This window comes from Ovis aries, chromosome 11, assembly GCF_016772045.2.
Source record: "Ovis aries strain OAR_USU_Benz2616 breed Rambouillet chromosome 11, ARS-UI_Ramb_v3.0, whole genome shotgun sequence".
NCBI lineage: Eukaryota > Metazoa > Chordata > Mammalia > Artiodactyla > Bovidae > Ovis > Ovis aries.
The window spans coordinates 19,750,310-19,778,286 of NC_056064.1; the positions used below are offsets into that span (position 1 = coordinate 19,750,310).

The following is a 27,977-nucleotide window of genomic DNA, read 5'->3' on the forward strand; positions in this document are numbered from 1 at the left end:
AGTGTTCCGGTGAGTGTCGTCTCGGCTCCCGCTCAGCCCAACCGACGGACGATGGGGACTCTGGGCGCCCGGCGCGGCCTGGAGTGGTTGCTGGGCTTCTACTTCCTCTCCCATATCCCCATCACCCTGCTCATGGACCTGCAGGGGGTTCTGCCACGCGATCTCTACCCCGTCGAGGTGAGGGCGCCTTCGGTCCCGGTCGCCGGGGTTGGGGTCCCTCGTCACAGCGGTTGCCCCAGCGTCCCGACCATCACGTCGCCTCCTCGCCCACTTTCTCTCCCACTTTCCTTGGGTTCCACCGGCGCTCTTTACCTCGACATCTTGGGCTTTTCTTTGTTTCTCCCGGCGGCTTCTCCCAGGCTTCGGGGGGGAAACACCTTGCCCCCTTTGAAGACAGTTCTCTCTCTCTTTTTTTAAAAGACTCTCATACCCCAGCTCTAGTCAGTTGTCCGTATTTGAGGGAAAGGGTCTGGATGAATGGGCTTCCCAGGTTGGCTCAGTGGGTAAAGAATCCGCCTGCCAGTGCAAGAGATGCAGGAGACATGGGTTTGATTCCTGGGTCGGGAAGGTCCTCTGGAGGAGGAAATGGCAATCCACTCCAGTATTCTCGCCTGGAAAATCCCAGGGACAGGGGAACTTGGTGGGCTACAGTCGCTGAGTCCGACGCCACGGGGCGCACACACACAGGCAGAGTGGATGAACCAGTGTCTAAATTACATGTGGAATTGGTTTTAAAGTTGTGTTTCCTGGGAGGACTTTAAAAATACCGACTAATCCCAAAGAAATATCGTGCACGTAGAGTTAGATGCGTCTATAAAGAAATTGGCAGAGAATGTCTTAATTTCAAGATTAGGATCCTGCAACTTCAAAATCTCTGAAGTAAATTAAGGATACCTTGCAAATAGGGCCTTTTAAAAAATTGTGTTTGAATAGGAATGATCATCTGAGTAGAAATACAGGCAAAGGCCCCATTTCCTGGTTGTTGGAGAACACGCTTTAAACTTTGTTTTAAATGCTTTTGATTTTTTCAGATTAATTTTCATGCTGGACCCTATAACCTACTATCATGGAATTCCAGTCCTCAGTTCTACCCTTCTCCAGTTTGTCAGCAGAACTATAGGCAAGCCTGACTTGTCTACCTAAAGATGATTTTGCCTCTGTTTCTCCTTAAATGCTTTTTCTCTGCAAAGCGGGGGTTCTTAACCTGAGGCCCATGAACCCCTCATGGGGTATGCGGAATTGTGTGTGTCCTGTGCTCTCCATAGCTTCCATCAACTTTTTCAGGGGTCTGACCCTACTAAAAAGGTTAAGAGCCACTGCTCAACAATATACCCCCACTCCAGTCTGGTTTGTTTCTAGCCCCAAGCGTAACTAGGAAGATCTCTGACCTTCCTTTTCCTGGGAAAAGTGTAGGCTGTGTGTGGCAAGACTTCATTGGACTGAAGTCTGGGGATTTGGTTCTTTTAAGAACCTCTTGAGCACCTTGCGCAAGTCAGGGCTCTTCAACTGTTAAGAAAGAGAGAGTTGAGTAAAATCACAAGCTCAAACATATACAAGGTGTATTAGTTTCTACTTGCTTCTGCAGCAAGTTACAAAAATAAAGTGGCTTAAAACAACACGAATTTGTTCTCTTTTAGTTTGGGAGGTCAGAAGTTTGCAATGAGTCTTGCAGGCCTGATTCCTTCTGAAAGTCTTGGTGGAAGATCTGTTCCTGGCCTCTTCCAGTTTCTGGTGGCTGCAGGTGTTCTTGGCTCATGGCCACATCACATCAATCTCCGCCTCTGTCTTTACTTTGTTTTCTTTAGTTCAATCTCCCTCTGCCCGACGTTTGTAAGAACACTTGTCACTACATTTAGGGCTCACCAGATAACCAGGATAGTCTACCCATTTCATGATCCAGAACTTTAACCACATCTGCAAAGTCACTTTTGCCAAATGGGGTTACATTCATACATGCTAGTATGATTAAGATTATTCAGCCAGCCTACTGCCTAGGCCCAGGTGGTACATGATCTTGGCCAACAGAACTCAGGCAGGCTGCCTGTTTACAGTCTCACGTGTTAATGAGTCCCTTTACTCCTGGCCAGTTACATTACTCCAGGTAGCCAGCCTTTCTGGACCGAACAGCTGTTAGTTTCTCTCTCTCTCTCTTGTTTAAATTGGATGTGGACTGTTTTTGAAGTCTTTATTGACTTTGTTACAGTACTGCTCCTGTTGCATAGACTTGGTTTTTTGGCCTAGAGGCATGTGAGGTCTTGGCTCCCTGTCCAGGGTTCAAACCCACATCCTCTGCATTGAAAGGCGAGGCCTTAACCACTGGACTGTGCCAGGGAAATCCCTTCCTTATCTTTTCTGAATGTGCCATTCCCACAAGTCCTTGCTCACAAAATACAATTAAAATTTGTTCAAAATCATAAAGACCCCATTTAAACTTACATATTTGATTTGGTAAAGTTTTCTTAGCTTTATTTTTTTCAGTTGACTTATTGTCGAAGGTCAAGGGCCAAAGCAGGCCATATCTGACCAGAAAAACTCTGTGTCTCTATCTCTGATGTTATTTAAAGGCCTTAGCTGTACGGGGGTATCTCGGCTTTGAAGGCCTGTGTCTGTAATCACCTTTGTTGCTTTGGGGTGGGCAATGATGGATGTGTTTCTTCCATATGGGAAAATAATAAAAGCCTTGAGTTATTTTCAGATTCTCCTTGAAAAAGATGCCAAATTTTAACATCTGTTGTGTTTTTTCCTCCCTAAAGAAAAGAAATTTCCTCCTCGAACTAAAAAGCTTGTAGAGATCACATAATGGTTAGACTGAAATTTGCAAATATTTTTCTTGGTTTGAACCAGATCAACTCTTAGGAAAAAACTCTGTGAAACAGTAAGAATTCAGTTTGGATTAAGACTTGGAGAGGATAGAAGCATTTTGTGATATCATTTGCATCTGGGTAGCATTGGAGATGGAGAAGGTGATGGCACCCTACTCCAGTACTCTTGCCTAGAAAATCCCATGGACAGAAGAGCCTGGTAGGCTGCAGTCCATGGGGTCACGAAGAGTCGGACACGACTGAGCGACTTCACTTTGACTTTTCACTTTCATGCACTGGAGAAGGAAATGGCAACGCCGTCTATGGGGTCGCACAGAATCAGACACGACTGAAGCGACTTTGCAGCAGCAGCAGCATTGCTTCTATTAAAATAAGGGGAAAACAGGTGAGCATCTAGGCCTGCAATCAGCCTGTGTGCTCATTCTAAGTTTAGAGGAGTCAAGACCGTTCAGTAGCAGCTCTGGTCTAGAAATCCATGTGCTTAGGCCAGGTGAATATTTTAATGGATAACAGTGGTAAGTTGAGTCAAACATGAGTCAGCTATGGAAACAGTTTTATTACCTTTTTGGGGAATAATCAATGACTAGTTGCATGCTGAGATTTAGTAAGATTAAACTGAATTCCAAGTCCTTATTAATTATTTTCAAGTAATCTTAGCATTTGCTGCGTGCTAGCCATTGTTCTAGTCAAGGCTATGGTTTTTCCAGTGGTCATGTATGGATGTGAGAGTTGGACTGTGAAGAAGGCTGAGCGCCGAAGAATTGATGCTTTTGAACTGTGATGTTGGAGAAGACTCTTGAGAGTCCCTTGGACTGCAAGGAGATCCAACCAGTCCATTCTGAAGGAGATCAACCCTGGGATTTCTTTGGAGGGAATGATGCTAAAGCTGAAACTCCAGTACTTTGGCCACCTCATGCGAAGAGTTGACTCATTGCAAAAGACTCTGATGCTGGGAGGGATTGGGGGCAGGAGGAGAAGGGGACGACTGAGGATGAGATGGCTGGATGGCATCACGGACTCGATGGACGTGCGTCTGAGTGAACTCTGGAAGTTGGTGATGGACAGGGAGGCCTGGCGTGCTGTGATTCATGGGGTCGCAAAGAGTCAGACACAACTGAGCGACTCAACTGAACTGAACTGAGCCATTGTTCTAGGACTATAAGTATTAACTGCTTTTATCTTACCAACAATGAGGTAGGTACTATAATTAGGTAACCAGCTTAGTGAGATTTAAGTGCTTTGCTCAGGCACTCTGCCCCCAGGTACCATGCTCTTCGCTCTGCTTGGGGGTTAAGGGTGTTGACCCTCCAAACAGTTGAAAATCCACTTATAACTTACAGTCAGCCCTCGGTACTCACGCTCCTCCCCATCCTGATTCACCAGCCACTGACTGACCATGTAGCATTCACTGTTGAAAAAAATCCTTGTACACGTGTACCTGCACAGCTCAAACCCATGTTGTTCAAGGGTCAACTGTATTTTAAATTTTGCTGTTATCATTCTGAACCTCTTAGAAATGACAAATTTCTTGTACAAATCTGCTTGGATTTATGAAATAAGTGGATCTGAGAGAATGAATACTAATTAAGTAGAAGGTGAAGTTCAAATGAATCAGAATGCCTTTAAATTTTGTTGTAAATCTTTTAAAATAGGTCTGTCCCTCCAATTTTTTTTTTTTTAAGTAAATCTAGAAAGCAGAAGAGGATCTTAAAAAACATTTAGTCCAAGTTGCTTGTTTTACAGATGAGAAAACAGAGTCCAGGAGAGATGCAGGGATTTAACCTTGATAAATATTTTCTACCACATTACTATCCTGAAAAGTGCTTAGGAAGAAGCTAAGGATATTTCCATAAATTTAAGTTTCAAGTCAAATACAAATTCAAGATCACTTGGTCAATAAATTGGCTATCTAGCTGAGGCCCTTCTGTCATTAATTATACTAAGTGTGTGTTCCTGGATAAATATCCAGGAACAAATGCTTAAAGGTCACTCGCAGCAAAGAGGCCTCTTATTTCACAATAGTGAGTCTTTAGATTAAAAGTTAACAGGAAAAGTATCTTTGGATTTTCCATTGTAAGCCAGATTCCTAGCGTGGAAGTTGTCTTATAATATCAAGGCGCCATCTCCAGAAGGTTGAATGCCACAGACCTTCAGTAGTCTCCCTGGGGAGAGCCCTAGGCTTCAGGCTAGGCGTACAAAAGGGGCAACCTCAGACCCCCTTGCTGCCTCCCCCACCCCCCGGCAACATGGATCTGCCTCTTTCGTTTTGGCAGTGTTATCACGAAGGAGGGGCCCATGCTAGCACTGAGGCCACTCACAAAGCTATAGTCTGTTTCTCTACAAATATCCTACGGATCTCCCAAGAAAACCAAACAAAACCTTTTAAACTAGGGGAGTTAAGAATGAAGAGGAATTTGAGATTTGGGGATTAAATTGTCTAAAACTGCATCTTCACAGAGGTTAGATTTACCTTCTTTCCATTCACCCCCTACCCCACCAAAAAAAAAAATTCATTTCTGTACTTGAGGAAATCTGGCCCTTGGAGGTTGGTGTGCAGTTGCTGTTGTGAAAAGACAAACCTCAGGATGGTTTTCATATCATTTCTTTATAAAGAAGGAGACTGTTGGCCAATACATCCTGTTTGTGTGTTTAGCAAACTAAGAGCCTACTAAGTGCCACTCAGTGTTGCTCTTGACAGGCAACAGCTGGATGTATGTTATCACAGGTAAATTCTGGGCAGCACACAGGGGCTGGAAGAGCTGAGAAAAGCTGCTGGCGAAGGTACATTTGAGTTAGAACTTGTGTGTGTGTGCTAAGTCACTTCAGTTGTGTCCGACTCCCATGGACTGTAGTCCACCAGGCTCCTCTGTCTATGGAATTCCCCAGGCAAGAATATTGGAGTATGTTGCCATTTCCTACTCAGGAGATCTTCCTGACCCAGGGAGTGAACCCGTGTCTCTTACATCTCCTGCATTGGCAAGTGGGTTCTTTACCACTAGTGCCACCTGGGAGAGCTTGTGAGTTTTAATTAAATGACCGTCTAGGCTGTACCACTGAAGCCAGCCGTGAGTGCTGCTGGCCCACCAGCTGTGACTCTGCTGCCCAGGGGGCTGGGTGATGAGAGGCACGTCCAGAGGGTTGGAGCTGCGGAAGCCAGTCCTCCCAGGTGGCTGTACTCACCGTATTCCTCATCTTTTCCCAGCTGAGAAACCTGCAGCAGTGGTATATCGAGGAGTTCAAAGACCCTCTGCTCCAGAACCCCCCAGTGTGGTTCAAGTCCTTCCTGTTCTGCGAGCTTGTGTTTCAGCTGCCTTTCTTTCCCATCGCAGCATATGCCTTCTTCAAAGGTAAATGGAGAAATCCCATTTTTGCTCTGGGACCAGGTCTCAGAAATCTTTGGGGAAAGTTCCACCAAGGAAGGGGAATGGTCTCTGGAGGATGTGTGAGGGTGATACAGGAGTGGGAACGGTCAGGATCGATCTTGTGAAGGGACACCAGTGTGGCTCAGGATAGTGTCTAGGGTCAGTGCGGCTGCAGGACTGCCTCAGTCAACTGGAAATCTCGCACACATGCCACCTGAGGCTACTTTACCGACTGAACTTCTTCCCTTTTATTGTTTTCCTAGCATTTTTTGTTTTGGCTTTTATTTTTCTGCTTTGGGTAGTATCATACTGGCTTATAAGCAGTAGCAGCAAGTTATCCCTAAGTGGCCTGACTTCTCACTTAAAGATTCTTCCAGTGTCCCCATATGACTATTGTTTATAAAAAGAAGGTGGCCATACCAGTGTTCATTATAAATAAACTTATACAAGTTATTTCCCACTGGAGCCCTCAAATCCATGTCTTGGCAGAATCTGTTGATTCTTCTCATCCATATGTACTTAGCAGAGAGATGCTGCTGGCAGAGCAGCCTGCTCCCCACCCACTGTATCTGAGACCGGCTGAGTTTACCTTCTAATGGCCATTCTACTGCCCCAGGGTTTTCCTGATTCCGACTCCACCCGTGTTCTTTGGCAGTCAGTGCTAGGGCCCCAGCTGTCACATAAGGACTGCACGTTGGACGCTATTTGTTTTCCATTTGTTTCCACTTGGAAAAGGAGGTAGAATGCCTGAACGGAAGGGAGCAGGGTGGAGGGTGTGGCGGGCTCCCAGGAGCCATGAGCAGGTCTCACCCGGCTCTTTCTCCCCTTGCTGACCTCAGGAGGCTGCAAGTGGATCCGCATCCCTGCCATCATCTACTCGGTTCACACCATGACAACTCTGATTCCCATCCTCTCCACGGTGCTACTCAACGATTTCTCCAAAGCCAGTCGTTTCAGAGGTCAAGGACCTAAGACTTTCCAGGAACGACTATTCCTGATAGCTGTCTATATCCCCTACTTTCTCATCCCTCTTATACTTCTGCTTTTCATGGTGCGGAACCCCTACTACAAGTCTGAGGAGAAAAGAAAGAAAAAATGAAAGAAATGCCCCCAGGTCCAGGGGAGAGGTGACCACTGGGCAGTTTCCTGTTGGACCCAGTACCAGGAACAGTGCTCAGAACCCATGCTTTCAGTAGAATCTGAACCATACCAGCAGCAACACACATGAGCAAGACCCTGGCAGGAGGCACACCAAACCCTCACCTTCCAAGGGCTTTGACACTGACTGATCACCTGAGGACGGGCAGAGGGGTGTGGGCTAGGTGATAGGAACTGGTGCCAAAGGTCTCCTCAGCGTGTCCCCAGGTGCCACTGCAAGATTACTCTAAGCAGAACCAGACCAGAAATTAGATAAACTTCCAAGAAACATGGCCTGCTTGGCATGTTCGTGAGTCATTCGGCTCACAGGATACATGTGACTAAAACTATGACTCATGAGTCTCTACAGAATATCACTGATGAGCAAAATTCAGTTTGAAATTCCACCTCTCTACTATTCATTAAAAATTGTTTCCTTGCCCTTCCCCCTAGGTAGGCGTGAAGTATTCTGTAAGAGGTTATAAATTTAGTTTTAAGATTCAACCTTGGCATGACTTTCAGTTGGAAATGGGTCAAACTGGAAGGTATATTGTTTCTGTCCTAAAACCGGTCATCCCAGGAGAAGAGAATTTTTAAAGTCTCCTTGTTCATTCTCTTTCTAAACCTTAGTCTTCCGTTAGTTTTTACAGACCACATGGGTTCCTTTACTCTGAGGTCTGGTGTCTCAAGCCTGAGCTGGAGGAATGCTTCCTACTGGATAACTTCATCCTACCAAATAGTTTCATAATTCTCTGTCCTGTACCCAGTTGGGGTAGGGGTCGGGGGCTGGCCATGACAGGTCCAGTGTGTGCAGATAAGGGCTCTTTATTTGGTATCCTGATAGCTTTAAGTTCATACTCGAGGCTGACTCAGAAAGACTTGTGAACGCACAGGGAAAACGGTAGATGCTGGTCCTGGTTAGTTCCCCCTTCTTGCCTATTTTGCTTACAAGCCCTAATGATCTGGTTTTGGGGGAATATCATCTGACTCGTGTGTCTGGTCAAAATAAAGGTAGCTGCTGACCACTGCCTGGTTTTGTTTTGTGGACTAAGGGCTAGAGAGTCCAGGGTCCTTACAGTGGGTTAACGTATACTTCAAGGGCACGGAAAAGAGGTAGATCAAGCCATTTGAAAATAATAATTTATTGCTTTTCCTTCCAAAGTTTTGTGAATTTACAAAAAAGAAAGTTGACAGGCTGCTCAGTTCAGACTGAGAATGCAAGAGGTGAGAACCTGGACCACGATGGCCACTGGAGGTTCACCTGCAGATAAGCACTGACATCTGCAACAAACTCCCCCAGGTTTGGTATTGCCTTCAGAGATGCTGCAGTTCTTCACACAGCTTCTCACATGACACATCTGGGTCATTGCTCAAGTCATGGAATGACAGGTTTTTTTGGTTTGGGGGTTGTGGGGGTTTTTTCCCTTTTTTTGCCCTCCTGCTAGAAAATGAAATTTTCAGTTCATTTCTGAAAAATAAATTGGTCAATAAACTCATTTTGTTCTGCTTCTACTTTACACAAAGCTTCATATTCAACCCGATACCTGAAAAACAAAATTGTTAGAAGCTCTCAAAATGGATGAAATAAACCATGAACTTAATTCTTCCAGAGAAGAACAGAAGTGACTTAGATGATTCCAAGAAATGGTGTGAGTTTAAAATGAAGTTAGTGAGGGCAAGAGAGGGAGAAATGAGGCAAAGCTCTGCCCAGGGCTACCCCTGAGAAGTCTGCAGCTCTGAGTAGCTCCCTCGCAGAGAGCCAGCCAGCTCCAGACACTCAAGTGTGTGTGTCCTCAAACTATGAGAGGCTGTCTGACTAACAAACTTTCTTCCCATCAAATTAATTTTATTTTTAAAATCTTCAAATCAGGATGATAAGACACTATTCCTGGGATAACAGTGATGAAGAGCAAGGGTAACAGGTGACCATTCAAGAGGAAAAACAGAATTGCAGTTGAGTAAAGAACTTGCTTTACGACAAAACTTACCTTTCAAGCTGCATTTTCTTTTCTGCTATTAGTGCCTGAAGTTGCTGCTGTTGGGCTTCTCTCTGTTTTGCTATAGATTTGAGCAAGTTCCGAGCACCAATGGCCTAGAAAAACATGATATTGCCAAATCAGGTCATGACTTCCTTAAAGTCCTCAACTGGAGAAGGAACCATGGGGCTATGGAGTGGGGAAAGGTCGAGCTTCAGAGTTTTAGGAGTAAGTCAGAAGAAGGCTTAACCTCCTGATCCCAAAGTGCCTGGTGAGAACAGAGTGGCAGCTCAGCATCTGCAGACCTAGGGATCTGCTGGGCCTGGCGCACAGTGGCCCATCTGGTGCACCATTCAGCCTTGTGTCCTTTGCTAAGTCATCTATACCCTGCGCGCCTTCATTTCTTCATTTATAAAATGAGGGTAAGTCCAGTTCAGTTGCTCAGTCGTAAATGAGGGAAAACCATCTATCATACTCATCATATCAGTGATGATGTGAAGACTGAAGGAAACAGTATACTGGCATGTAAGAGGTCAACAGTCGGTTAACTGGACCAGGACGTTTTTAAATTGCAGTATAACTGACATATATTAGTTTCAGGTATGCAACACAATCATTCAATATTTGCACAGGCATTCTTATTTAAAAAGAACCCCCCATCACCTAGCCCTCCACACCAAAATAAATAAGGGGACTTCCTTGATGGTGCAGTGGTTAAGAATCTGCCTGCCAATGCAGGGGACATGGGTTCCGTTCCTGCTGCGAGAAGATCCCACAGGCAACAGGGCAACGAAGGCTGCGCGCTGCGGCTGCTGCTACAGCCCCGAGCCTGCACACCTGAGAGCCTGTGCTCTGCGACGAGAAGCCGCCGCAGTGAGAGGCCGCTCACCACAGCAAAGAGCGGCCCCGGCTCGCCACAACTAGGCAGCCCACACAGCAGCAACGGAGACGCAGCACAGCCAGAATCTTTAAGAACCAGATTAAAAACCAAGGCGGGGCGGGGGCGGGGGGCAGAAGGATGAGAGACTAGTGAACCAGGCCGAAAGTTAGACGAAATACTTGCTGATCTTACCTTCATCTTCTCATTTTCTGCTTCCTTTGCAAGTTGATCAACAAGCTCAATTAAGCCACCAACTATCTTCTGAAACTGGCCAATTTCTTTTGTGGAAAGAAGAACAAAAACAAATGTTTTATTTTTCAGCCTTACCACTCTCCCTCAGCATTTCCTTGTGGCAAGAGGGCAGGGCTAACCGCCTCTTCTAATTTGTGTGAAAAGCCATTTGGTGTCTGACAGCCTTGATCTGAAACTAGAGAAGGGTGGCCGTCAGCCCAGAGCTGGGTTGGGGTATATTTGGATCTTGAGTCCCCACTGAACCAGCCAGAAGCTGTAGCTCAGGCTCTGAGGCTCCTGATGGGCGCACCTCCGGGATGGACTGCATCCTGCTGTCCTAGGAATGACAGGAAGCACAAAGGACTGACCTCACAAAAGGACCGCCTCAGGATATGAACGCTGCCTCTGGCAAGCCGCAGGTAAGACTAGATTTGACTTGATGGGGACTGGGGGCTTTCCACTTGTGACCAGAGCTAATAAAAAGCTCAAAGCATTTAAGGAGTTAATCTCATTTGTTCAGTGTCCCTGGGTATAGTGGAACCCGTGTTACCAAGGAGTAAACTAAGACCCAGAGGGTAGGACGACATACACAGAGTGTTCAGAAGACGTGTGAGAGGACCCACTACCTTCCGCCAGTCAAGCTCTCTCTAGAGCCTATGGACGCCCCAGAAGGCTCAGATACTGGCTACATCTGCTCTGTATTTGCTGCTACTGGGCTTGTTTGGCTGCTGGGACAGGAGGCATCCTGGCTATCACTAGCTTAAAAAAAAAAAAAAAAAAATGACCACTGAGTCTTTTGAACTGCCTCTCCAAACTCCAGGTGATCAACTCTCACTCCAAACAATGGAAAGTCTGCCACTGAGAACACTATTTCTCCCAAGAAATCAAATCCTAACTCCGTTTCCCACCCCCAAGTCATGGTTCTGAAGTTGAAGGTTCCTGGGATGGCCTACCTAAACAAACATCCTCCTGTCTCCACAACCGTGTTTGATTGGTGTCCTGGGACTACCTGAGAGCATAGAAGGGCACGCAGACAAGGTGGGTGGCACATGGGAATTCAGGAGGGCCAGGTTCAACCTCCTGGGAGACAGCAGCTCCATTTGGACAGGGCCCAGAGCTGCAGTCGGGATGGGGGCAAGGCACAAAGCTGTGTGGCACCATGTCCCCCCAGACGACACTCACTGTCCACAAAGTCCTTGCACTCTTCCTTGAGCTCTATGGTCTGCTGGGTAACCTCTGGGTCCAACACCCGCAGCTTGTTCAGCTCATCAAAGTGCAGCCCTGCTTCAGCCAGGATGTCCTTGGCCATGGCTGTAAAGAAACCAGCCCCAGTCCCCAGTCACTTCCCAGCCCCTCAAGGAGAAGCCAGCTTCCAGCCCAGCCCCACTCCTGGTCCCGGACACCAAGGCCAAAAGCCCAGATGTTCCAAAGGCTCCCCCTTCCCTCTGCCTCCGCCTCTCTGAGCCTCACCTGTTTGCCTTCCAGCTTCCCCAGAGAAGAGAGTTGCTCTGACAGGGTCAGCCAGGGAGAGGTGTGTCATAGGAGCAAGGGTCAGGAAAGAATAAAGTCCAGTTGCTTGTCACAGGCATCGTTCATTCAACACACATTCCTGGAGTGCCAACTACATGCCAGCACTGCTAGATGCTGGGGATAAAGCTGCGCGCAACATGGTGCCCGCCCTGGAGGAGCACAGAGTGTAGCTGGAGGGAGACAGACACGGACACTGCAAAATTACACTGTGTTAAGTGCTTTCACAGAAATATCACTAAAGAGCTGGAGGAAAAGAGAACAGTTAACTCGGGGTGAGGGAGTGATGTGTGAACTAAGCTGGGAGCCATAAGCATATTTCTTTATCCCCAGTTATGTATCCAAAAGGACATAAAAGAGCTTTTCAAATATAGTGTTGGAACATGAAAGAAGTAAAAGAGAAAATTGGAGTGAATTAAAAATTAGGGTTAAAAATAAACACGGGAAAAAAAAAAAACCACACGAAGCCAGGGGTAAGAATATTACCCATAATGTATGCCACAGGCACACCTGCCTCAACTGGGACCCAAAGCTGGGTCAGTCTCTTTCTAGCAGAAAACACAAAAAGGAGTGAAATATCAGCGAGAACATGCCAAGTAAGGAGGTCAGGGAAAGGCATTCCAAGCAGAGGAAACAGCCTGGACAGGAGCACAAGGCCACTGGAAGGGCCTATTCCTGACTAGAAGTCGAAAGGACAGAGGATGGAGAGGGAAAGCCGGGTGGAGCCAGAGCAGAGATACCCTGTGGGCCAAGCTAATGTTTGTCTTTTTTTTCTGTAGATGAGAACCAGCAGAGTTATCGTCTCCCTTCCCAGGCCACCTCGCATTCCTGGTCCAAAGGATGCCTCAATTCTGGGAAGGAAACACTGAAAACTCACCCTCATTTTGGCTTAAACACACACACAAAATAAAAATAAGAGGGCACATGCCCTGTCTAAAAAGGGAGGCAATGCTACTGAGGTCTAGCTCTTGGCTGCTAAACCAACTTGGAAACCCCCAGTGTTCCAAAGGCTACCACAGCCTGGCCCTGCACCAGTCCTTCTCTCTCATCTTCCCCAGCCTCCCCTGTTTCCCTTCCCGATACGTTAGAGCAGTTCTGTTCTGAATGGGGTGACTCTGGAAGCAACTTGCCAGGGTAGGTATACCACAGAAAGAGCAAGGGTTAAAAAGAATCAAGTTCCACTATTGCCAGAACTGACTTTCAAGAGGACCAAAAATCCAGATTTATGTATGCAATCTGACTTTTAAAGAACAGTATCTCCTTTAATTCAAAAATTTTAAGTTAAAAAAAAAACACACCCAAAACCCACATCCAACATTGTGTGGGCCAACTAACACATGTCTAGCTGTGTATGGCCCAGGGCCTTCGGTCTCACTGCAGTCCATTCAAGTAAGTCAACTAGCATCTTCCTTTTGAAACACTTTAATCATCCAGAGTTCCCTTGTAATTGGGCTTTTTAAAAAGATCTGTCTTCCTATTTGTCCTATTTACACATATAGTCTAAGTCAGGGGCCCCCAACCTCCGGGATCTAATGCCTGATGATCTGAGGTGGAGCTGATATAATAATAATAGAAATAAAGTGCACAATGAATGTAATGCACTTGAATCATCCCCAAATCATCACCCCCGCCCTGCCTCTGCCCCCTGACCATGGGAAAACTGTCTTCCATGAATCTGGTCCCTGGTGCCTAAAAGGTTGAAGACCGCTTGTCTAAGCATTTAGCACCTACCAGGTGAGTGGTAAAGAATCCACCTGCCAATGCAGGAGACACAGGTTCAATCCCTGGGTTGGGAAGATCCCCTCGAGGAGGAAATGGCAACCCACTCCAGTATTCTTGCCTAGAAAATTCCATGGACAGAGTAGCCTGACGGGCTACAGTCCAGGGGCCGCAAAAGAGTCAGACACAATTGAGCACACACACAAGTAACTAACCAGACAAACTGCTTCAAATAACCAGAGGGCACAAAGAGCTGCTTCAATTCGCACTCCCTTCCCAGAGAGCTTGCATTTATTCACAAACATCTACTGTCCCGAGGATAGAGTAGTGAAGAAAATGCTTCAGTGCTTTCAGTTCCCGACCTCTGGGCAGGAAGTAAACAAATAATCACAAATTATGATAAAAGTATGAGGAAAAGCACACGGTGCTACATGAAGCTGTAGCAGAAGGATAAAATTCATGTGGACACAAAATTACCCCCCAAAACTGCAAACAAAAGTCTTCTGAAAAAGTGACATGCTGAGAACTAAAGGCTGTCCAGAAGTTTGTCAAGTGAAGGGAGGAGGAGGTATTTCTAGGCAGAAGGAAAAGCACCTGTGAAGATGCTGAGGCTATGAGAAATGGAACCTGTAACAAGAGCCAAGAGGCTAGTGTGGCTGAAAGGCTGAGCAAGGGATAAAGAGAAACGGGATGAGGTGAGATGGGAAGGCTAGGTAGTGCTGGATGGCGGAGGGCTCTGAAAGCTGCAGTAACGAGCCTGGATTTTCTCATAAGCGTTTAACGGACAGCCTGTGGATTCTCAGCAGAGTGGCATAGTCTATCTGACTACCTGCCCTTTAGAGAGATCACCAAGACCCAGGATAGAGAATGGGTTGGAGGAAGAAAGAGGAGGGAGCTACAACTATCTTGCTCATTGCTGTTACCCTAGCATCTAACATGATACCTACACAGAAACTGGCACTCAGCAAATGTATGTGGTATGAATGACTGTGAAAACAGAGCAGGCTATTTCAGTAACCAAGGCTTGGAGCTGAAGAAGTGTTCCGATTTGAGATGTTTTGTAAGTCCAGTTGATAGGACTTAGCAAAGGATGACTGAGGCAGGGGTTTGGGGAGGAGTGAAAAAGAGTCAGGCAAGATTCCCGCGTACCTGGCCTGAGCCAGCTGCACGGCTGGAAGGGATAGTTGAATGAGAAGGGTCAGACCGGAGAAGAAGCGGAGAGGGTTCAAAGCCGACTACCGGATTCTCTCCCAACTCCCACCACACGCGCATCTGAGGAACACCGGACACAAGAGCCGGACTGAGCTCCAGTAAGAGAGGGTGACGCGTTCTCCTCCAAACCCACCCCGGGGGTCTCCCCGGAACCACGCTGGGCGCTCCGAACAGGCTCCACCCGTGGGGTGTGGGGAAAATTAGGAAGACCTGGGTGTGGAGCTCGCGTCTTCACTACGTAAACTCCTTGAACTTAATCTGAGCCGCGGTTTCCTCCTAAGATAGTTGGGAGCAGCAGCGCGTAAAGCTCCAGGCCCTAGCCGGGGGTAAAACCGCTCCCAGAGCCTGGCGGAATTACCACGTTTCTTTCGCCCCGCGATTGCTTTTCCTCGGGGCACGGGCCTGTTAGGCTAATCTCACCCCGGGCTTGCCCCAAGCCCGCCAACCCGGGGTCACGGCCTACCTGTTCACCCAGCAGCGACAGCGCTGGCGACCCAGGCTAACGTCGGAAGTCAGCGCCTCTCTCCAGTCGGCTGCCGCCGACACCCTGCCCAGCAGCCTCAGCTGCTGCCACGGCGACAGAACCTGTTTACGTCAACGTCACTTCCCGACCCCGAAGCACTTAGACCCATCAAGCCCGCAGGGCCTGCTGGGAAACAGAGGCCTGAGAGGAAGGATAACTGCCTACGAGACCCAGAGCCTTTGCGCCGGAAAGGCTGCCGGAAGTAGCTATGCTCTCAGCGCAAAATACTCTCAGGGGCCCCTCCCTCCGCCCTGATTGGATGCTGGGCCTGCCCTGCCTTCTCGTCTCAGGCTCCCGCCGGCTTGGGGCGGAGTCCTTGGGTGGAGGATGCGAGTTTCGGCCCGGGATTGCTGGAGCTCGAGCGGCCACAGTTCGGGGGCGGCACGGTGTCGACTTGCAATCCAGCTGAGAGGAGAGGCGCCACCGGGGAGGGTGAGAGCCTAGCCGGCCCATGTCCTAGGGGAAGGGATGGTTGGGTCCTGGGCTGAGCAAAGAGAGCCCCACGCGGTCTTGGGGAAAAGGCGTGGGACGGCGAAAGAGGGGTGGGGGTGGAGAGCTCAAATCCTCCCCTGGGGATGGGTGTCAGAACCGGTCTCTGTTTCTCAATAGTGAGGAGGGGTATGAATTGGGAAAGACTCTACACTGGCATGGAGAGGTTGGGTCTGGATAAATTTGCCCACACCTTTTGGATGTAGCAATAGAATTACACTTTGGATTTTCTGCTAGATCCGCCCTCTCTGACCAAGATCGGCTCCTCCCCTCGCCATCCCTGGTGTGACGAATTTCTGGGACCTTCTTTCCTTAGGACCCCACCGTCTAACACCGCCGTGATTGTTTGCCCTTTATTCCGCTTAGGTTCCCATTCGCTTTGCCTAGTGTGACACAGATAGGCCCCTAGCATCCCCAAATACCCACACACAAAGTCCGGAAGGAAGAGCTCTGAGGCTTTCAGTGGAAACTTCATTTTCACTGGAATTACCTTCTGGGGCGTCACCTGCCACAGGATTCCTGGAACCTATTGGCCTGGGCGGAATCTGAGCAACTGGAATCTCAGCTGACGTCATCCAGGGGCTCAAAGCAATTGCTTTGTTGGAAAAGAATAGATTAGTTTGGATTTGTCTTCCTTTGTTGGCAGCCGCCTAACCTTTGGTGAGCTCCTTTTCTTTGATCGTGGGGAAATTGGGGCTAGACACAAAATGCATAGAGAACTTGTTAAAACCTGTTAAGGGGTGGATTTATTCCTTCCGGGTGGGCAGTTTGGTAAAGTTATCTCATACCATTCAAGCTTAACTTACTGATTGGGCAGTCTGCTGGGGCGGGGCGCTCATCTCATCCATACTGGACAAACCACCAAAGGAGTTCAGTACTTCATACAGCACCTGTCCTGGCCTTTCCTTGGACATTCTTCCCAGGATGAACGGTCAGTCACTCAGTCATGTCCAACTTTGCAACCGCAGGGGCTGTAGCCCCCCAGACTCCTCTGTCCATGGGATTTCCCGGGGCAAGAACACTGGAGCAGGTTGCCATTTCCTTCTCCAGGGGATGATCCTGATCCAGGGATCGAACCTGCATTTCCTGTGTTTGCAGAAGGAAATGGCAACCCACTCCAGTACTCTTGCCTTGAAAATCCCATGGACAGAGGAGGTTGGTGCAGGCTACAACCTGGGGTCACAAAGAGTCAGGCACGACCGAGCGACTTCACTTTCACTTCACTCTTTACCACTGGCGCCACCGGGGACCTACTTAAATCTTTTCGGGGACAGGTTCAGTCTAACAGATTGACGAATACTTACAAATGTGCATGGCATTGTCTTAAGCACTGTTTGGAGAGTGGAGTAGTAAATGTGGGAAAACCAGTGCACTTCTGGGTTACACTTAGAGGAGATAATGATGTAAACTTCAGCATGCTATGATGATGAAGTGAGGTCACTTCACTTTTTTTCTGACTCCCATTACCAGCACTGTAGTCCAAGCCTTCGTCGTCTCTTGCCTAGACTTCTGGTCTTCACACTTGCTCTCTTGCATTCATAGAGTCCATTCTCTACACAGTAGCCAGGGTGATCTTAGATCATATCGCTTCCCTGCTCTAAACCCTACAGTCGATCTTCACTGCAATTAATATAAAATCCAAACTCTTCAATATGATCTGCCGCTGCCTTCCCTGACTTCACATCCAGCCATCTTCCCCCTTCTTTCTTTGCACCAGCCACCTTGGCCTTATTTCTGCTTCTAAAACTTGCGTCTGACCAAGGAACTTTGCACCTACTCTTCCATCTGTCTGGAATGCTCTTAAGAGCTTAGCTGGAATGTCACCTTCCCAAAGAGCCTTACCCTGGCTCCCCATCTAAATGAGTCCCTCTTCCTAGTCACTCGCCTTATTAAGTACGTTTTTCACTTCTGAAATTGCCTCATTTTTTCATTTTCTTGTTGTATATGTCTTCCCACTATGAGGTTAGCTTCACGGGACTGACTCTTTTGTTCTCATCTGTATCCCCAGCACCTGGCACAAAGCAGGGACACGATAAATACTCTTATTATTTTTATTCTTGTTAATGAACAAGAATATTCACTTTTTTTGAATTCCTGAAGTCAAGGACAGTATCATTTCATCTCTTCTTCCTGCTTAACTTGGTAGGCACTCAATATTTTATTGACAAAGGAGTTAAATGAAGTGATGATATATATGCGAATAGTACCTGGAACAGAGTAAACATGCAGAGAATGTTGGCTTTCTGTTTTCTCGCAGTGAATGAATTCTAGCAGTTCTTTAGATAGCCAAAACATGTAGAATCTAGATCACAAGGGGTGGTCTATGTCTTCATCTGCTTTCCTTGCTTCTCCGTCCTGTAAACTCCTGTCAGTGTTTCAGTTTCCAAATTACCTAACTGTTCTTAGACTGATCATCTGGTTCTTTTTCCCCATTCTTGTTGGGCGGGAAGAGAGGAGGAGATAGGGCTGGGTCCCCTCTCAGGAAAAAAGCAGCAAAAATAGCCATCCTGTAGTTGTTCTAGCCTGAAAAATGGTGACAATTTCAGGAACTCAGGGCAGGGCTGATGCCAAAAAAGAGGAAGGTCAGGAAACCTCAGTGGGAACCAGGATAACCTCTGCCAGGAACACTGGCCAGCTCCCTCCAGCCTAGCTCAATCTGTGTTCTCCTGAAGTTGTTGTTACTTGCCTTCGTGAAGCCAGACTCTGGGTGGTGCTCAAAGGAAGCACTGGTGCAGGCTGCCCCGAGCCTGGAGTCATTAGAAAGGAAGTGCATCCTGTCCCTTGGACTCCTGGGAAACTCCTAAGCTGGCTAGATTCCCAGTAGGTTTGGCTGGAAATCTTGGATCCTGGGAACCTCGAGAGGAAAACAGCTGGAGTCTAACTGGTGGATCCCCAGGGTGAGGACTTCTGCTCTGCCTGGTCTATTCCTGGAGCTCTCTCTGATTAGCTCCAAGAGTTTGCTTGACCTCTTTGTCACCCAGAGGTGGGCCAAGTCTCAGGGAGACTGATGAGGTGACCAGCACTGGGTTCTGGAAAACTGTGCTCTCAGACCTGGTAACTGGTACCATGAAGAACATCAGGAATGTCTTTTTTGTCGTTGCCTAAGGCTCAGCTTGTCAGGGAGTCTTGGGCTCAGAAGGAGAGAATGACTGGCTGGTCAGTGTTTGTCTTCCTGTCCCCTCCCAGCTGCGGGCTCTCCTCCACTGACTCCTGTCTTCTCTCCCATGTCCTGCTCACAGCGCTGAGAGTATGAGGCTCTGGCCTCCACTGGCCACTCACTCGTGACCCTTCCACCACGGCGGAGCCTTCCAAGCCAACTTCCTGCCGTGTGGTGATCTACTTGCAGCGGGAGATGTCAGGGGATACCTGTCTGTGCCCAGCCTCGGGGGCCAAGCCCAAGCTCAGCGGCTTCAAGGGAGGAGGCCTGGGCAACAAATACGTCCAGCTCAATGTGGGCGGTTCCCTGTACTACACCACTGTGCGGGCACTAACCCGGCACGACACCATGCTCAAGGCCATGTTCAGTGGGCGCATGGAGGTGCTGACTGACAAAGAAGGTGAGGCGCGGGGGCTTGTTTGGCGGGATGGGGATGGGAGGTGGGAGAAGGAAGTGACCTCAGAGCACGGCCTAAGCCTGGCAGATCTGGAATCTAGATTCATTTTTCTTCTTCATCTAGTATGGGACTCCTTCACCTGGAGTTCTTGTGCAGCTTCAGAAATCTCTGAAACTGTACATGGAATGTTGTGTGTGTACATATTTTTCAGGGAGAAGAGCTGTACTTTTTAAATGTTCACACAGGACTAGATTCTCATAAGAACCATCACCAGAGTGCCTGAGCAGTGGGCAGAAAGCAGGCAGGGCTGGGTGGTTTCCGTGTTGCCAGGAGGTGGGCCTGGAGGGCCTGTGTCGTCTTGGTTTTGGGGAGGAGGGGTGAAGAGCAGCCATGGGCCTCAGAGCCAGAGGTTCCTCCTGTTACCCTGTGCTGTGGGCTCTGTGCTCCTTATCACCTGCCACCAGGCTCGCCAGGTGGCTTTTGCCTGCTGTCTGCCCTGAGGTACCTGGAGACAAACAGTAACCCTCGGGGGCCTGTCTGAATCCCTAGGCTGGATCCTCATAGACCGATGCGGGAAGCACTTTGGCACCATTCTGAATTACCTCCGAGACGACACAATCGTCCTCCCTCAAAACCGGCAAGAGATCAAGGAATTGATGGCTGAAGCAAAATATTACCTCATTCAGGGGCTGGTGAACATGTGCCAGTCTGCCCTGCAGGTGCGGAGGCAGAGGCAGGGCGGGTTGATGAGGGCGGGGTTGGCTCCCTCCTTCAGGGACGTAGGGTGCAGTTCCTGGAAGACCACATGGCACGTATGAGATGAGTCCAAACCTAGTTAGACACACCATGTTGCCCAGGCCAAGCAAGCTGGCAAAGTGAGTGAAAGTCACTCAGTTGTGTCTGATTCTTTGTGACCTCATGGACTGTACAGTCCATGGAATTCTCCAGGTCAGAATACTGGAGTGGGTAGCCTTTCCCTTCTCCAGGGGATCTTCCCAACTCAGGGATCAAACCCAGGTCTCCCCACATTGCAGGCGGATTCTTTACCAGCTGAGCCACAAGGGAAGCCCCAGCAAGCTGGCAGCCAGTCAGTTTATAAGGTGACAGAGTGACAGACTCAGGTGGAGTGACTAGACCCTGCTTCTAGTTTATATGCCTAGGTATCTGGAGTTTAGATTTCTGAAAGTGGGGATCTGCTTGCCAGTTGGCAGTTTCTTCTGCCAGGGGCCTCCTGTCTCTATCTGATGCCTCAACAAGCAGGGGGTAGCCATGGCAGAGGGGCTCTGACAGCTCCTGGGAAAAGCCTGGCAAACAGAAGATCTGGAAGAAAAAGATTGTTTGCTGTTTGTCACTCAGGACAAGAAGGACTCCTACCAGCCTGTGTGCAACATCCCCATCATCACTTCCCTGAAGGAAGAGGAAAGGCTCATCGAATCCTCCACCAGGGTAGGCTGGGACCTCCAAGGGGTCGCCAGGGGCGGCAGGCAGGGGGTGCCAGGTCCCTGGCCCTCACCTTCTCTCCCCTCACAGCCCGTTGTGAAGCTGCTGTACAACAGGAGCAACAACAAGTATTCCTACACCAGGTAGGGGGGCACCCTGGCAAGGGTGGGGGATGATGCCCAGGGAAGGGCTGGAGAAGCAGCTGGAAGGGCTGAGTGGACAAACTGGGCAGCAGACTCAAGGGAAGCCACCTGCACGCCTGGCACAGTTGGCATGAGTCTGGGTTTTGGGAGAAGAGAGCAGAAGGGGAATCAGGGCCAAGGCATTTGGAACCCAGTGCAGGGCCCTGGCCGGGATGGAGACAAGACTGAACATGAACATGTAACTGAACACGTGTCCGGCAGCGGGCCAGGGGTTTTCCCCACATTCTCTTACAGGGCTGGGAGGCCAAGAGGCTGGAACTCCTCTTGAGACAGCCCTTGTTCTTTGCATCCGGGCCAGTGGCCTCCTCGTCCCCCAGTGTCCTCTCAACAGGCCATAGCTAGGTACAGGCAGGAGGCTGCAGGCCCTCAGTGATTCCTGTCACCCCTACAGCAAGGGAAGGAGGCCGACTGCCGTCTCAACAGGTCCTCCTCCTCCTGTTAAGATGGCAGTCAGCCTCCTTCTTTTTGGGCCTGCTGAGAGGAGGCTCTCCCTCAGCTCTCTCTGTTGTAACTTAAGTCCAACTTACCTCCTTCCCCTCAGAGGCCCCCAGATTCACAGGGGAGCCCATGACCCTTTCTCACCATCCCTCTGGCGTCCTGACTTTCCCTCATTTTGTGAGCACGATGGGGGAGGGGAGGGCAGGGGAGAGCCCAGCCTGCACCACCCCTGTGCTGGGATCTCACTCCCAGGCCGGTGGGTTCTCACCGGTTTTTCAGCAACTCTGATGACCACCTGCTGAAAAACATTGAGCTGTTCGACAAGCTCTCCCTGCGCTTCAACGGTCGCGTGCTCTTCATCAAGGACGTCATTGGCGATGAGATCTGCTGCTGGTCCTTCTACGGGCAGGGTCGGAAGCTGGCAGAGGTGTGCTGCACCTCCATCGTGTATGCCACCGAGAAGAAGCAGACCAAGGTACGGGGCTTCCGCCTGCCTGCGTGCGGCTGACCCTTTCACTGCCCGGCGCGCATCCTGCTGTGTTTCCCACACCCACCGCAGTGGTGTTGCTCAAGGACAAAAGCCAATGCAGGGAGTTTAGGGAATGCACAGAATTCTGCTCTGGTCAGCTGAGAGGCAGGGCTGTTGACCAGCGGGGTAACTGCAGTTGGCCCAATTCAGATCGGAATTCTGGTCTGGTAAGACATTTGGATAGGACATTTAGACCTTCTGGGCCTCAGTTTCCTCATTTGAAGATCTGAGAATGAAAGTATGAATTTAACAGAACTGTTATGAAAATGAGACAGTTCTGAGGAGAAGCAGTGCAGGGCAGCAGAAATAGCTCTAGCCCTTGGTGGTTGGGCATTCCTGGTCAGTCAGCTTGCCTCTGCAGTGACAGCACACTGCCAGGCACAAGGGATTTGATAGGGGATAATAAATTCAATTTTTATAATCTGTAAAACGGAGACTAGGGCTGTTAGAAATTTAATTCTACATATACACACACATATATATTATATATATATACATATATTCTATATATATACACACATATATATATATAAATATATAAAGATCTTCAGGCTTCCCAGATGGCACCAGTGGCAATACAGGAGACACAAGTGATGCAAGTCCGATCCCTGGGTTGGGAAGATCCCCTAGAGGAGGAAATGGCAACCCACTCCAATATTCTTGCCTAGAGAATCCCATGCACACAGGAGCCTGCTGGGCTGCAGCCATGGGGTCGCAAGGAATCGGACATGACTGAGCGCACGTGCACAAGAAACCCAACTAACTCTCCCCAGGCTGCCAGCAGACGGTGCCTCCTGGAGAACAGCTGCCCCCCGTGTTTAGGAGACGACAGACTGCTAGGGTGGAAGGGCAGCTTGTCTCGGGGGAGAGCTGTGTGCATGTGAAGGGCTCAAAGCAAGTAGGTTTTTTTGTTTTCTGTGTGCCCAGCTCTCTGCTCAACACTTGACAATCTTCATATAACATTCACAACAGTCTCTGAGGTCAGTGTTAACATTTGGAAACTTAGGCACCACAAAGTTAAATCTGAGACCCCACAGCTAGTAACGGGGAGCTGTGTTTGTACCTAGGCCTGACCACAGAGCTAAGGCCCTGACCTCACCACATACTAGTCCACTGTTCTGGGATTGGGTGGGGCAGGGTACTAGTCTTCTGCATCTTTATGTCCATAGAATACATCTCCTCATGCCTCCTTCAGAGGAAGACCTCCGCCCGCCCTCGCAAGACAGAAAGTCAAGTCTCTTGAGAGACTTCTGGAGGCCTCATGGAGTTAGCAGGGCCAAGGCCCCTGACGTGCTGTACCCTCTTTGGGATGAAACCTCATGCTGTTTTCTCGTCCCAGGTGGAATTCCCAGAGGCCCGAATCTATGAGGAGACACTCAACGTCTTACTCTATGAGACCCCCCGAGTCCCTGACAACTCCCTCTTGGAGGCCACAAGCCGGAACCGCAGCCAGGCTTCCCCCAGTGAAGATGAGGAAACCCTGGAACTGCGGGACCGTGTCCGCCGCATCCACGTCAAGCGCTACAGCACTTACGATGACCGGCAGCTCGGCCACCAATCCTCCCATCGCGACTGACGAGACCCTCCTGGAGTCAAGGCACGGGACGCCCCATCGCCCCTCTTGTGGAGCCCTGCCCCCTCGACCGCCCCACTCTGCTGCTGGCTGGGTCTCTGCCCCAGCACCCAGAGGCACGACAGGACCTGCCTGGGAGGTCAGAGGGCCTGAGCAGCGGAGGGCTCGTGTTTCTCTGCCCGGCTCCCTAAGCACTTCAGGAGGACTGGCCCGTTTGCTCAGCTCCTCCCTTTCTGCCCGTGGGCTGAATGGACCCATCCACCTCCCACTAGGAGCATTCCCCTCTGCCCTTGGCTGAGCGAGCCTTTGCTCTGCTGAAGGCTACTTTAGGCCTCAGGGGAGGCCCACGGGGACCGAGTCTCTCTGAGGAAGGTGGCTTCTGGTGCTGTGGAGGCCCAGTTTCTTACAGGAGGTGGGGCTCCTTTTTTCCTAAGCACAGGCTTGATGAGTTACGTTTTTAACAAATAATCTAGGAAATGATTAGTTTTTAGTTTTAGTTGAATAATGAGGGGACTGGGTATCTCTGCTACCACTCCAGGGTTCCAAGATCCACGGTAAAGCAGAACCCTTGGCCCTTTTGATACCTTTGGGATCTGTTTCTTTAAAGCACTTTGTACTTTTATTCAGGAGATTTGTAATCTGCCCTGACCCACGTCATCTTCTGATCTAATTCCCCTTTCCCTGTAGAGTCAATCTAAGGGAGGGGAAAGAAGCAATAAAAAAACTGACCAGCTCTAGCTTTGCCACAGTGGCCAAGCAGCCAACCCAAAGAGCACTGACGGGGTGAGTTTGTGTAAGTTAGGACCTGTGGTCCTAATAACACCCCTATAAGAAAGGATAGTTTACCCCCGCATCTTCAGAGTCACATAAGCACTGACTCTTAGGGTCTTACATGACATGACTGTTCTCTTTGATTCTCTCGCCCTTGGCTCTGAGGCAAGCTGTCCTCACTTACTGTAAGCCCAGAGGGCCGTTGCGGTGGCGGGGGGCAGGAGCTGCAGCAGGAAGGCTGGAGCCCATGGGCCCCACACCCACCTGCCCATCATCCAAGGACAGCAAACACAGCCCCGCATTCCCTGGGGGCCCCGCTGAGGTGGTTATGCTTGGTCATCCATCCCCCCGCCCCCATCCATGCTCTTGGTTTTGGGGATGGTGGTTCTGCCCAGTGGTGAGTCCCTGAACACAGAAGGATGTGTGTAGCCTAAGAGCCTTGAAAGGGTTCTTCGTTTCTTTCTTGCTGGGTAAATTTGGCTCTAGAGATGCCGCACCCTTGGGTAAGGGTGCAAGTTCCTCTTCATGGCTTCAGTTTTCATTCCCTTCTGTTTGGCTTGGCCCGCGGGCAGCTGCTTATCTGAATTCTTTTCTAAAGGAATGCCACCAGGAGGGAGCTGTTCAGCCAACCTAACAAACCAGCACTGCACTCAGCAGTACCCACTCAGTCAGGAAAGGACATAGCTGATCAAGTTCATGTCTCTTGACTACTATGACTATAGCTAAGTGGCTGTTTATAGTTGAGCCTATGGGCAAATGCCAGGCCAGGGTTAGTAGACACAAAGACCTGTGCTAGGGCAAGAGAAAGGTGACTCTAATCAGGCATTTTACGCTAGTCATATTCTTGAATGCATAAAGACTTTCAGGTGAGGCACCTTGATGGTCAGCTATAAACGGTTCTTCAAGCCTTCACTGGAGTAACAAGATGAAGACAAATCCATTTCTTTGGCCAGATTCCAACTCTGGGTTTCCCACAGCAACTGGAATGCTTCTGCTTGAGGCCACCAGTCTGTTTCCTCAGCTGCCTTCCCGAAGCCCTTTAATACTCAAAGTCCCAGCTCCCCACTGAGGTATTTTAATGCTTGTCCCTTAACCTCCCCAGTCCCTGGGCCTCTTCACTGCTGGGACTTTGAGATCCTCAGCTGTCTCAGTGGTGAGCAGTCTTTTCTTTCTGAGACAGCACAACAGTCTGGGACTCTGGGCACTTATCTCCTCCGGTTGAAAATATCTCTTTGATTTTAAAATACTAACATTGAACTCACTGACGTCATCTTAGCTTTTAAAATCAGACTGTGTTGTAAGGGTTTGGGGAATTTTGAGTTTCCCAACCCCATTCAGAAAACAGCTCTTGGCTGTGTGAATTTTTCAATTCTGAGCAGCCCTGGGGAATGTACACAAAAAGTATGGATGAAGGCTAAACCTTGTCAGTTTCTAAGAAAACTGGAAGCCTGCTGTTAATCACATGGCCCAGCATTATTAGGTTCTGATCTCTTACCTGACCAGGGTCTGCTGAAGGATGGCACAGGTCCTGGCATGAAAGAACTTCTTTTATCATGTAACTACAATTCTCTGTTGCTCAGCATAGGTGATGGAAACACTAATTTCTAATAAAACTGTGTTACACTGCAGTGGTTCAGAGCCATGCTTACAGGGAGTAGAGCTTGGTCACTCACTGCTGTGTGGACATAATTCATGTATTTCTGTTCACCACCTGACTACATTCTCACTGGGGCCTATGCCCCATTGCACTCAGTTGCCCTGCAACCCAGGCTCCCCCTGGTGGAGGATTAGTGGAACTCAGTCAGTCATGTCTGACTTTTTACGACCCCACAGACTATACAGTCCATGGAATTCTCCAGGCCAGAATACTGGAGTGGGTAGCCTTTCCCTTCTCTAGGGGATCTTCCCAACCCAGGGATCGAACCCAGGTCTCCCGTATAGCAGGTGGATTCTTTACCAGCTGAGCCACAAGGGAAGCCCAAGAATACCGGAGTGGGTAGCCTATCCCTTCTTCAGCAGATCTTCCCGACCCAGGAATTGTACCAGGGTCTCCTGCATTGCAGGCGGATTCTTTGCCAGCTGAGCTAAGGTGGAGGATTAAGGACAACACTATAAAGGGCTGGAACTGAAATTTAATATTAACTCAAGAAAATGACCTCTTTAACAATCACTACGGTAGTCAGGGAGCAAGCAAGAATCCTAAGAATCAGGGCAAAAATGCAGCACATTTTTATCTCTGGCTCTTGGAGATCTTCAAGAAGCTCAGAAAGTAGCTTGGCTTAGTCACTGTCCATACCTAACGCTCCCTGGCAGAGTTTCTGCACTTCTGAACTGGAGGCCTGACAGACTGGTGCCCGTGGCTGGCAGGCCCACTGCTCCAGGAAACCCAACAGGCTTGCCTCACTCCTTTGACCTTGCTGCTGCCCTCCAGCTCTGCACTAGGCAGAGGATAAAGAAAACAGAGTCCAGTCCATCCCCCGCCTCACTGGCTGAGTGACCTGGGAGACATCAGGCAAACCCCTGCCCCACCATGGAGACCCTAGCTCTGAAGGGGCAGCTTCCTGGAAGGGCAGTTAAGGACAGTAACCAAGGGGCCCCGCCAGGTCAGAAAAGGAGCCTAAGACCCCGGGGGGCAGAGATGGGAAGGGTGGCCAAGCGTACACTGGTTTATTGCCCAAAACTCACATTCTGAACAACTGTGTGACAGGCTAGGGGACCCCCACACCTAAGGCAGCTGAACACAAGAGCTCCTGATGGAAAGGTTTACTGGAACACATCGTAGGCAGGGCTTACGGGGAAGGCCAGCCTTGGAGGAGGCCCACATGGGTCTTCTGGAAAAGAGTTATAATCCACCCGCCAAAGTAAGAACCCCGCAATCAAATGGCACAAACGATTAAGAGACCCACTGTGGCCATTACAGAGTTCTGCAGCAACTCTCATGGGATGTGAACTGTTGTTTGGGGCGGAGCCTGGGTGCTCAGGGGCTCTGCTGGCCTACCAGTGAAGGCCTGAGGGCGGTGTCTTCTCGTCTTTATTGCTTTCCAGGGAGAAGGGAGGGATCCGGACGTCAAAGTGGGAACCATCAGGCCTCTCGAAGCGGAAAGTGCCCCTGGGAGTCAGAGAGAAACTGGTTTAGAGGTCTGGAGAGCCCTGTGCCCTCAGCACCACAACTGAGGCAGAATAAAGCAGGCCCGGGCTCTTCTGCCTGGCTCATGCCAGGGTAACACTGATCCAGGGGCCCAAGCCATCCTGGCCCTCCATGAAAAGAAGAAATGAAGTTGTCCTGAATTCAGCCCTTCGATGCACCCTGCATAAGCCACCCAACTATGCTTTCAGGATACAGAGTGAAACACCAAGGGAAAAAACCAACTCATCGGCAGCTCTGTAGCAAAAAGTCACCAGACCGCTTTGACCTAAGTCCTCATCCCACAGGGGCCTTCCCAGGTGGCACAGTGGTAAAGAATCCGCCTGCCAATGCAGGAGATGCAAGAGACACAGTTTGATCCTTGACTGGGGACTATCCCCTGGAGAAAGAAATCTCCAGTATTCTTGCCTGGAAAATTCTGTGGACAGAAGAGCCTGTCAGGGTAT

The 27,977-nt window shown here is 49.3% G+C and overlaps 4 protein-coding genes across 5 annotated transcripts in view; 2 read left to right on the forward strand and 2 right to left on the reverse strand.

Moving 5' to 3' along the window:
- On the forward strand, positions 1-8,817 carry TMEM97 (transmembrane protein 97). Its single transcript, XM_004012491.6, has 3 exons — positions 1-177; positions 6,025-6,169; positions 7,024-8,817. Exons 1-3 carry the CDS (start codon positions 52-54, stop codon positions 7,281-7,283), a joined length of 531 nt encoding a protein of 176 aa, XP_004012540.2. The 5' UTR covers positions 1-51; the 3' UTR covers positions 7,284-8,817.
- Positions 8,448-15,415, reverse strand: IFT20 (intraflagellar transport 20). Of its 2 annotated transcripts, XM_015098532.3 has the most exons (6): positions 15,330-15,415; positions 11,879-12,108; positions 11,591-11,719; positions 10,370-10,455; positions 9,310-9,413; positions 8,448-8,865 (listed from the first exon to the last, which is right to left on the reverse strand). In XM_015098532.3, the coding sequence occupies exons 2-6, from the start codon at positions 11,946-11,948 to the stop codon at positions 8,784-8,786; spliced, it is 471 nt and encodes a 156-aa protein (XP_014954018.2). In that variant the 5' UTR covers positions 11,949-12,108; positions 15,330-15,415; the 3' UTR covers positions 8,448-8,783. The 2 variants fall into 2 exon arrangements, with proteins under 2 accessions (XP_014954018.2, XP_027831042.1); XM_027975241.2 differs by lacking the exon at positions 11,879-12,108.
- The window catches only part of POLDIP2 (DNA polymerase delta interacting protein 2), a 26,462-nt gene continuing 6,932 nt past the window's right edge, over positions 8,448-27,977 (reverse strand). The window contains exons 11-14 of the mRNA XM_012185387.5: positions 21,782-27,495; positions 20,110-20,225; positions 15,330-18,085; positions 8,448-12,108 (exon numbers count right to left, since the gene is read on the reverse strand). Coding sequence (XP_012040777.3) covers positions 27,381-27,495 — 115 coding nt within the window. The 3' untranslated portion in view covers positions 8,448-12,108; positions 15,330-18,085; positions 20,110-20,225; positions 21,782-27,380. The remainder of the gene's footprint in view (positions 12,109-15,329; positions 18,086-20,109; positions 20,226-21,781; positions 27,496-27,977) is intronic.
- On the forward strand, positions 15,699-26,014 carry TNFAIP1 (TNF alpha induced protein 1). The gene is made up of 7 exons (XM_004012495.5): positions 15,699-15,821; positions 19,118-19,435; positions 19,982-20,151; positions 20,789-20,878; positions 20,963-21,015; positions 21,793-21,988; positions 23,382-26,014. Exons 2-7 carry the CDS (start codon positions 19,231-19,233, stop codon positions 23,616-23,618), a joined length of 951 nt encoding a protein of 316 aa, XP_004012544.1. The 5' UTR covers positions 15,699-15,821; positions 19,118-19,230; the 3' UTR covers positions 23,619-26,014.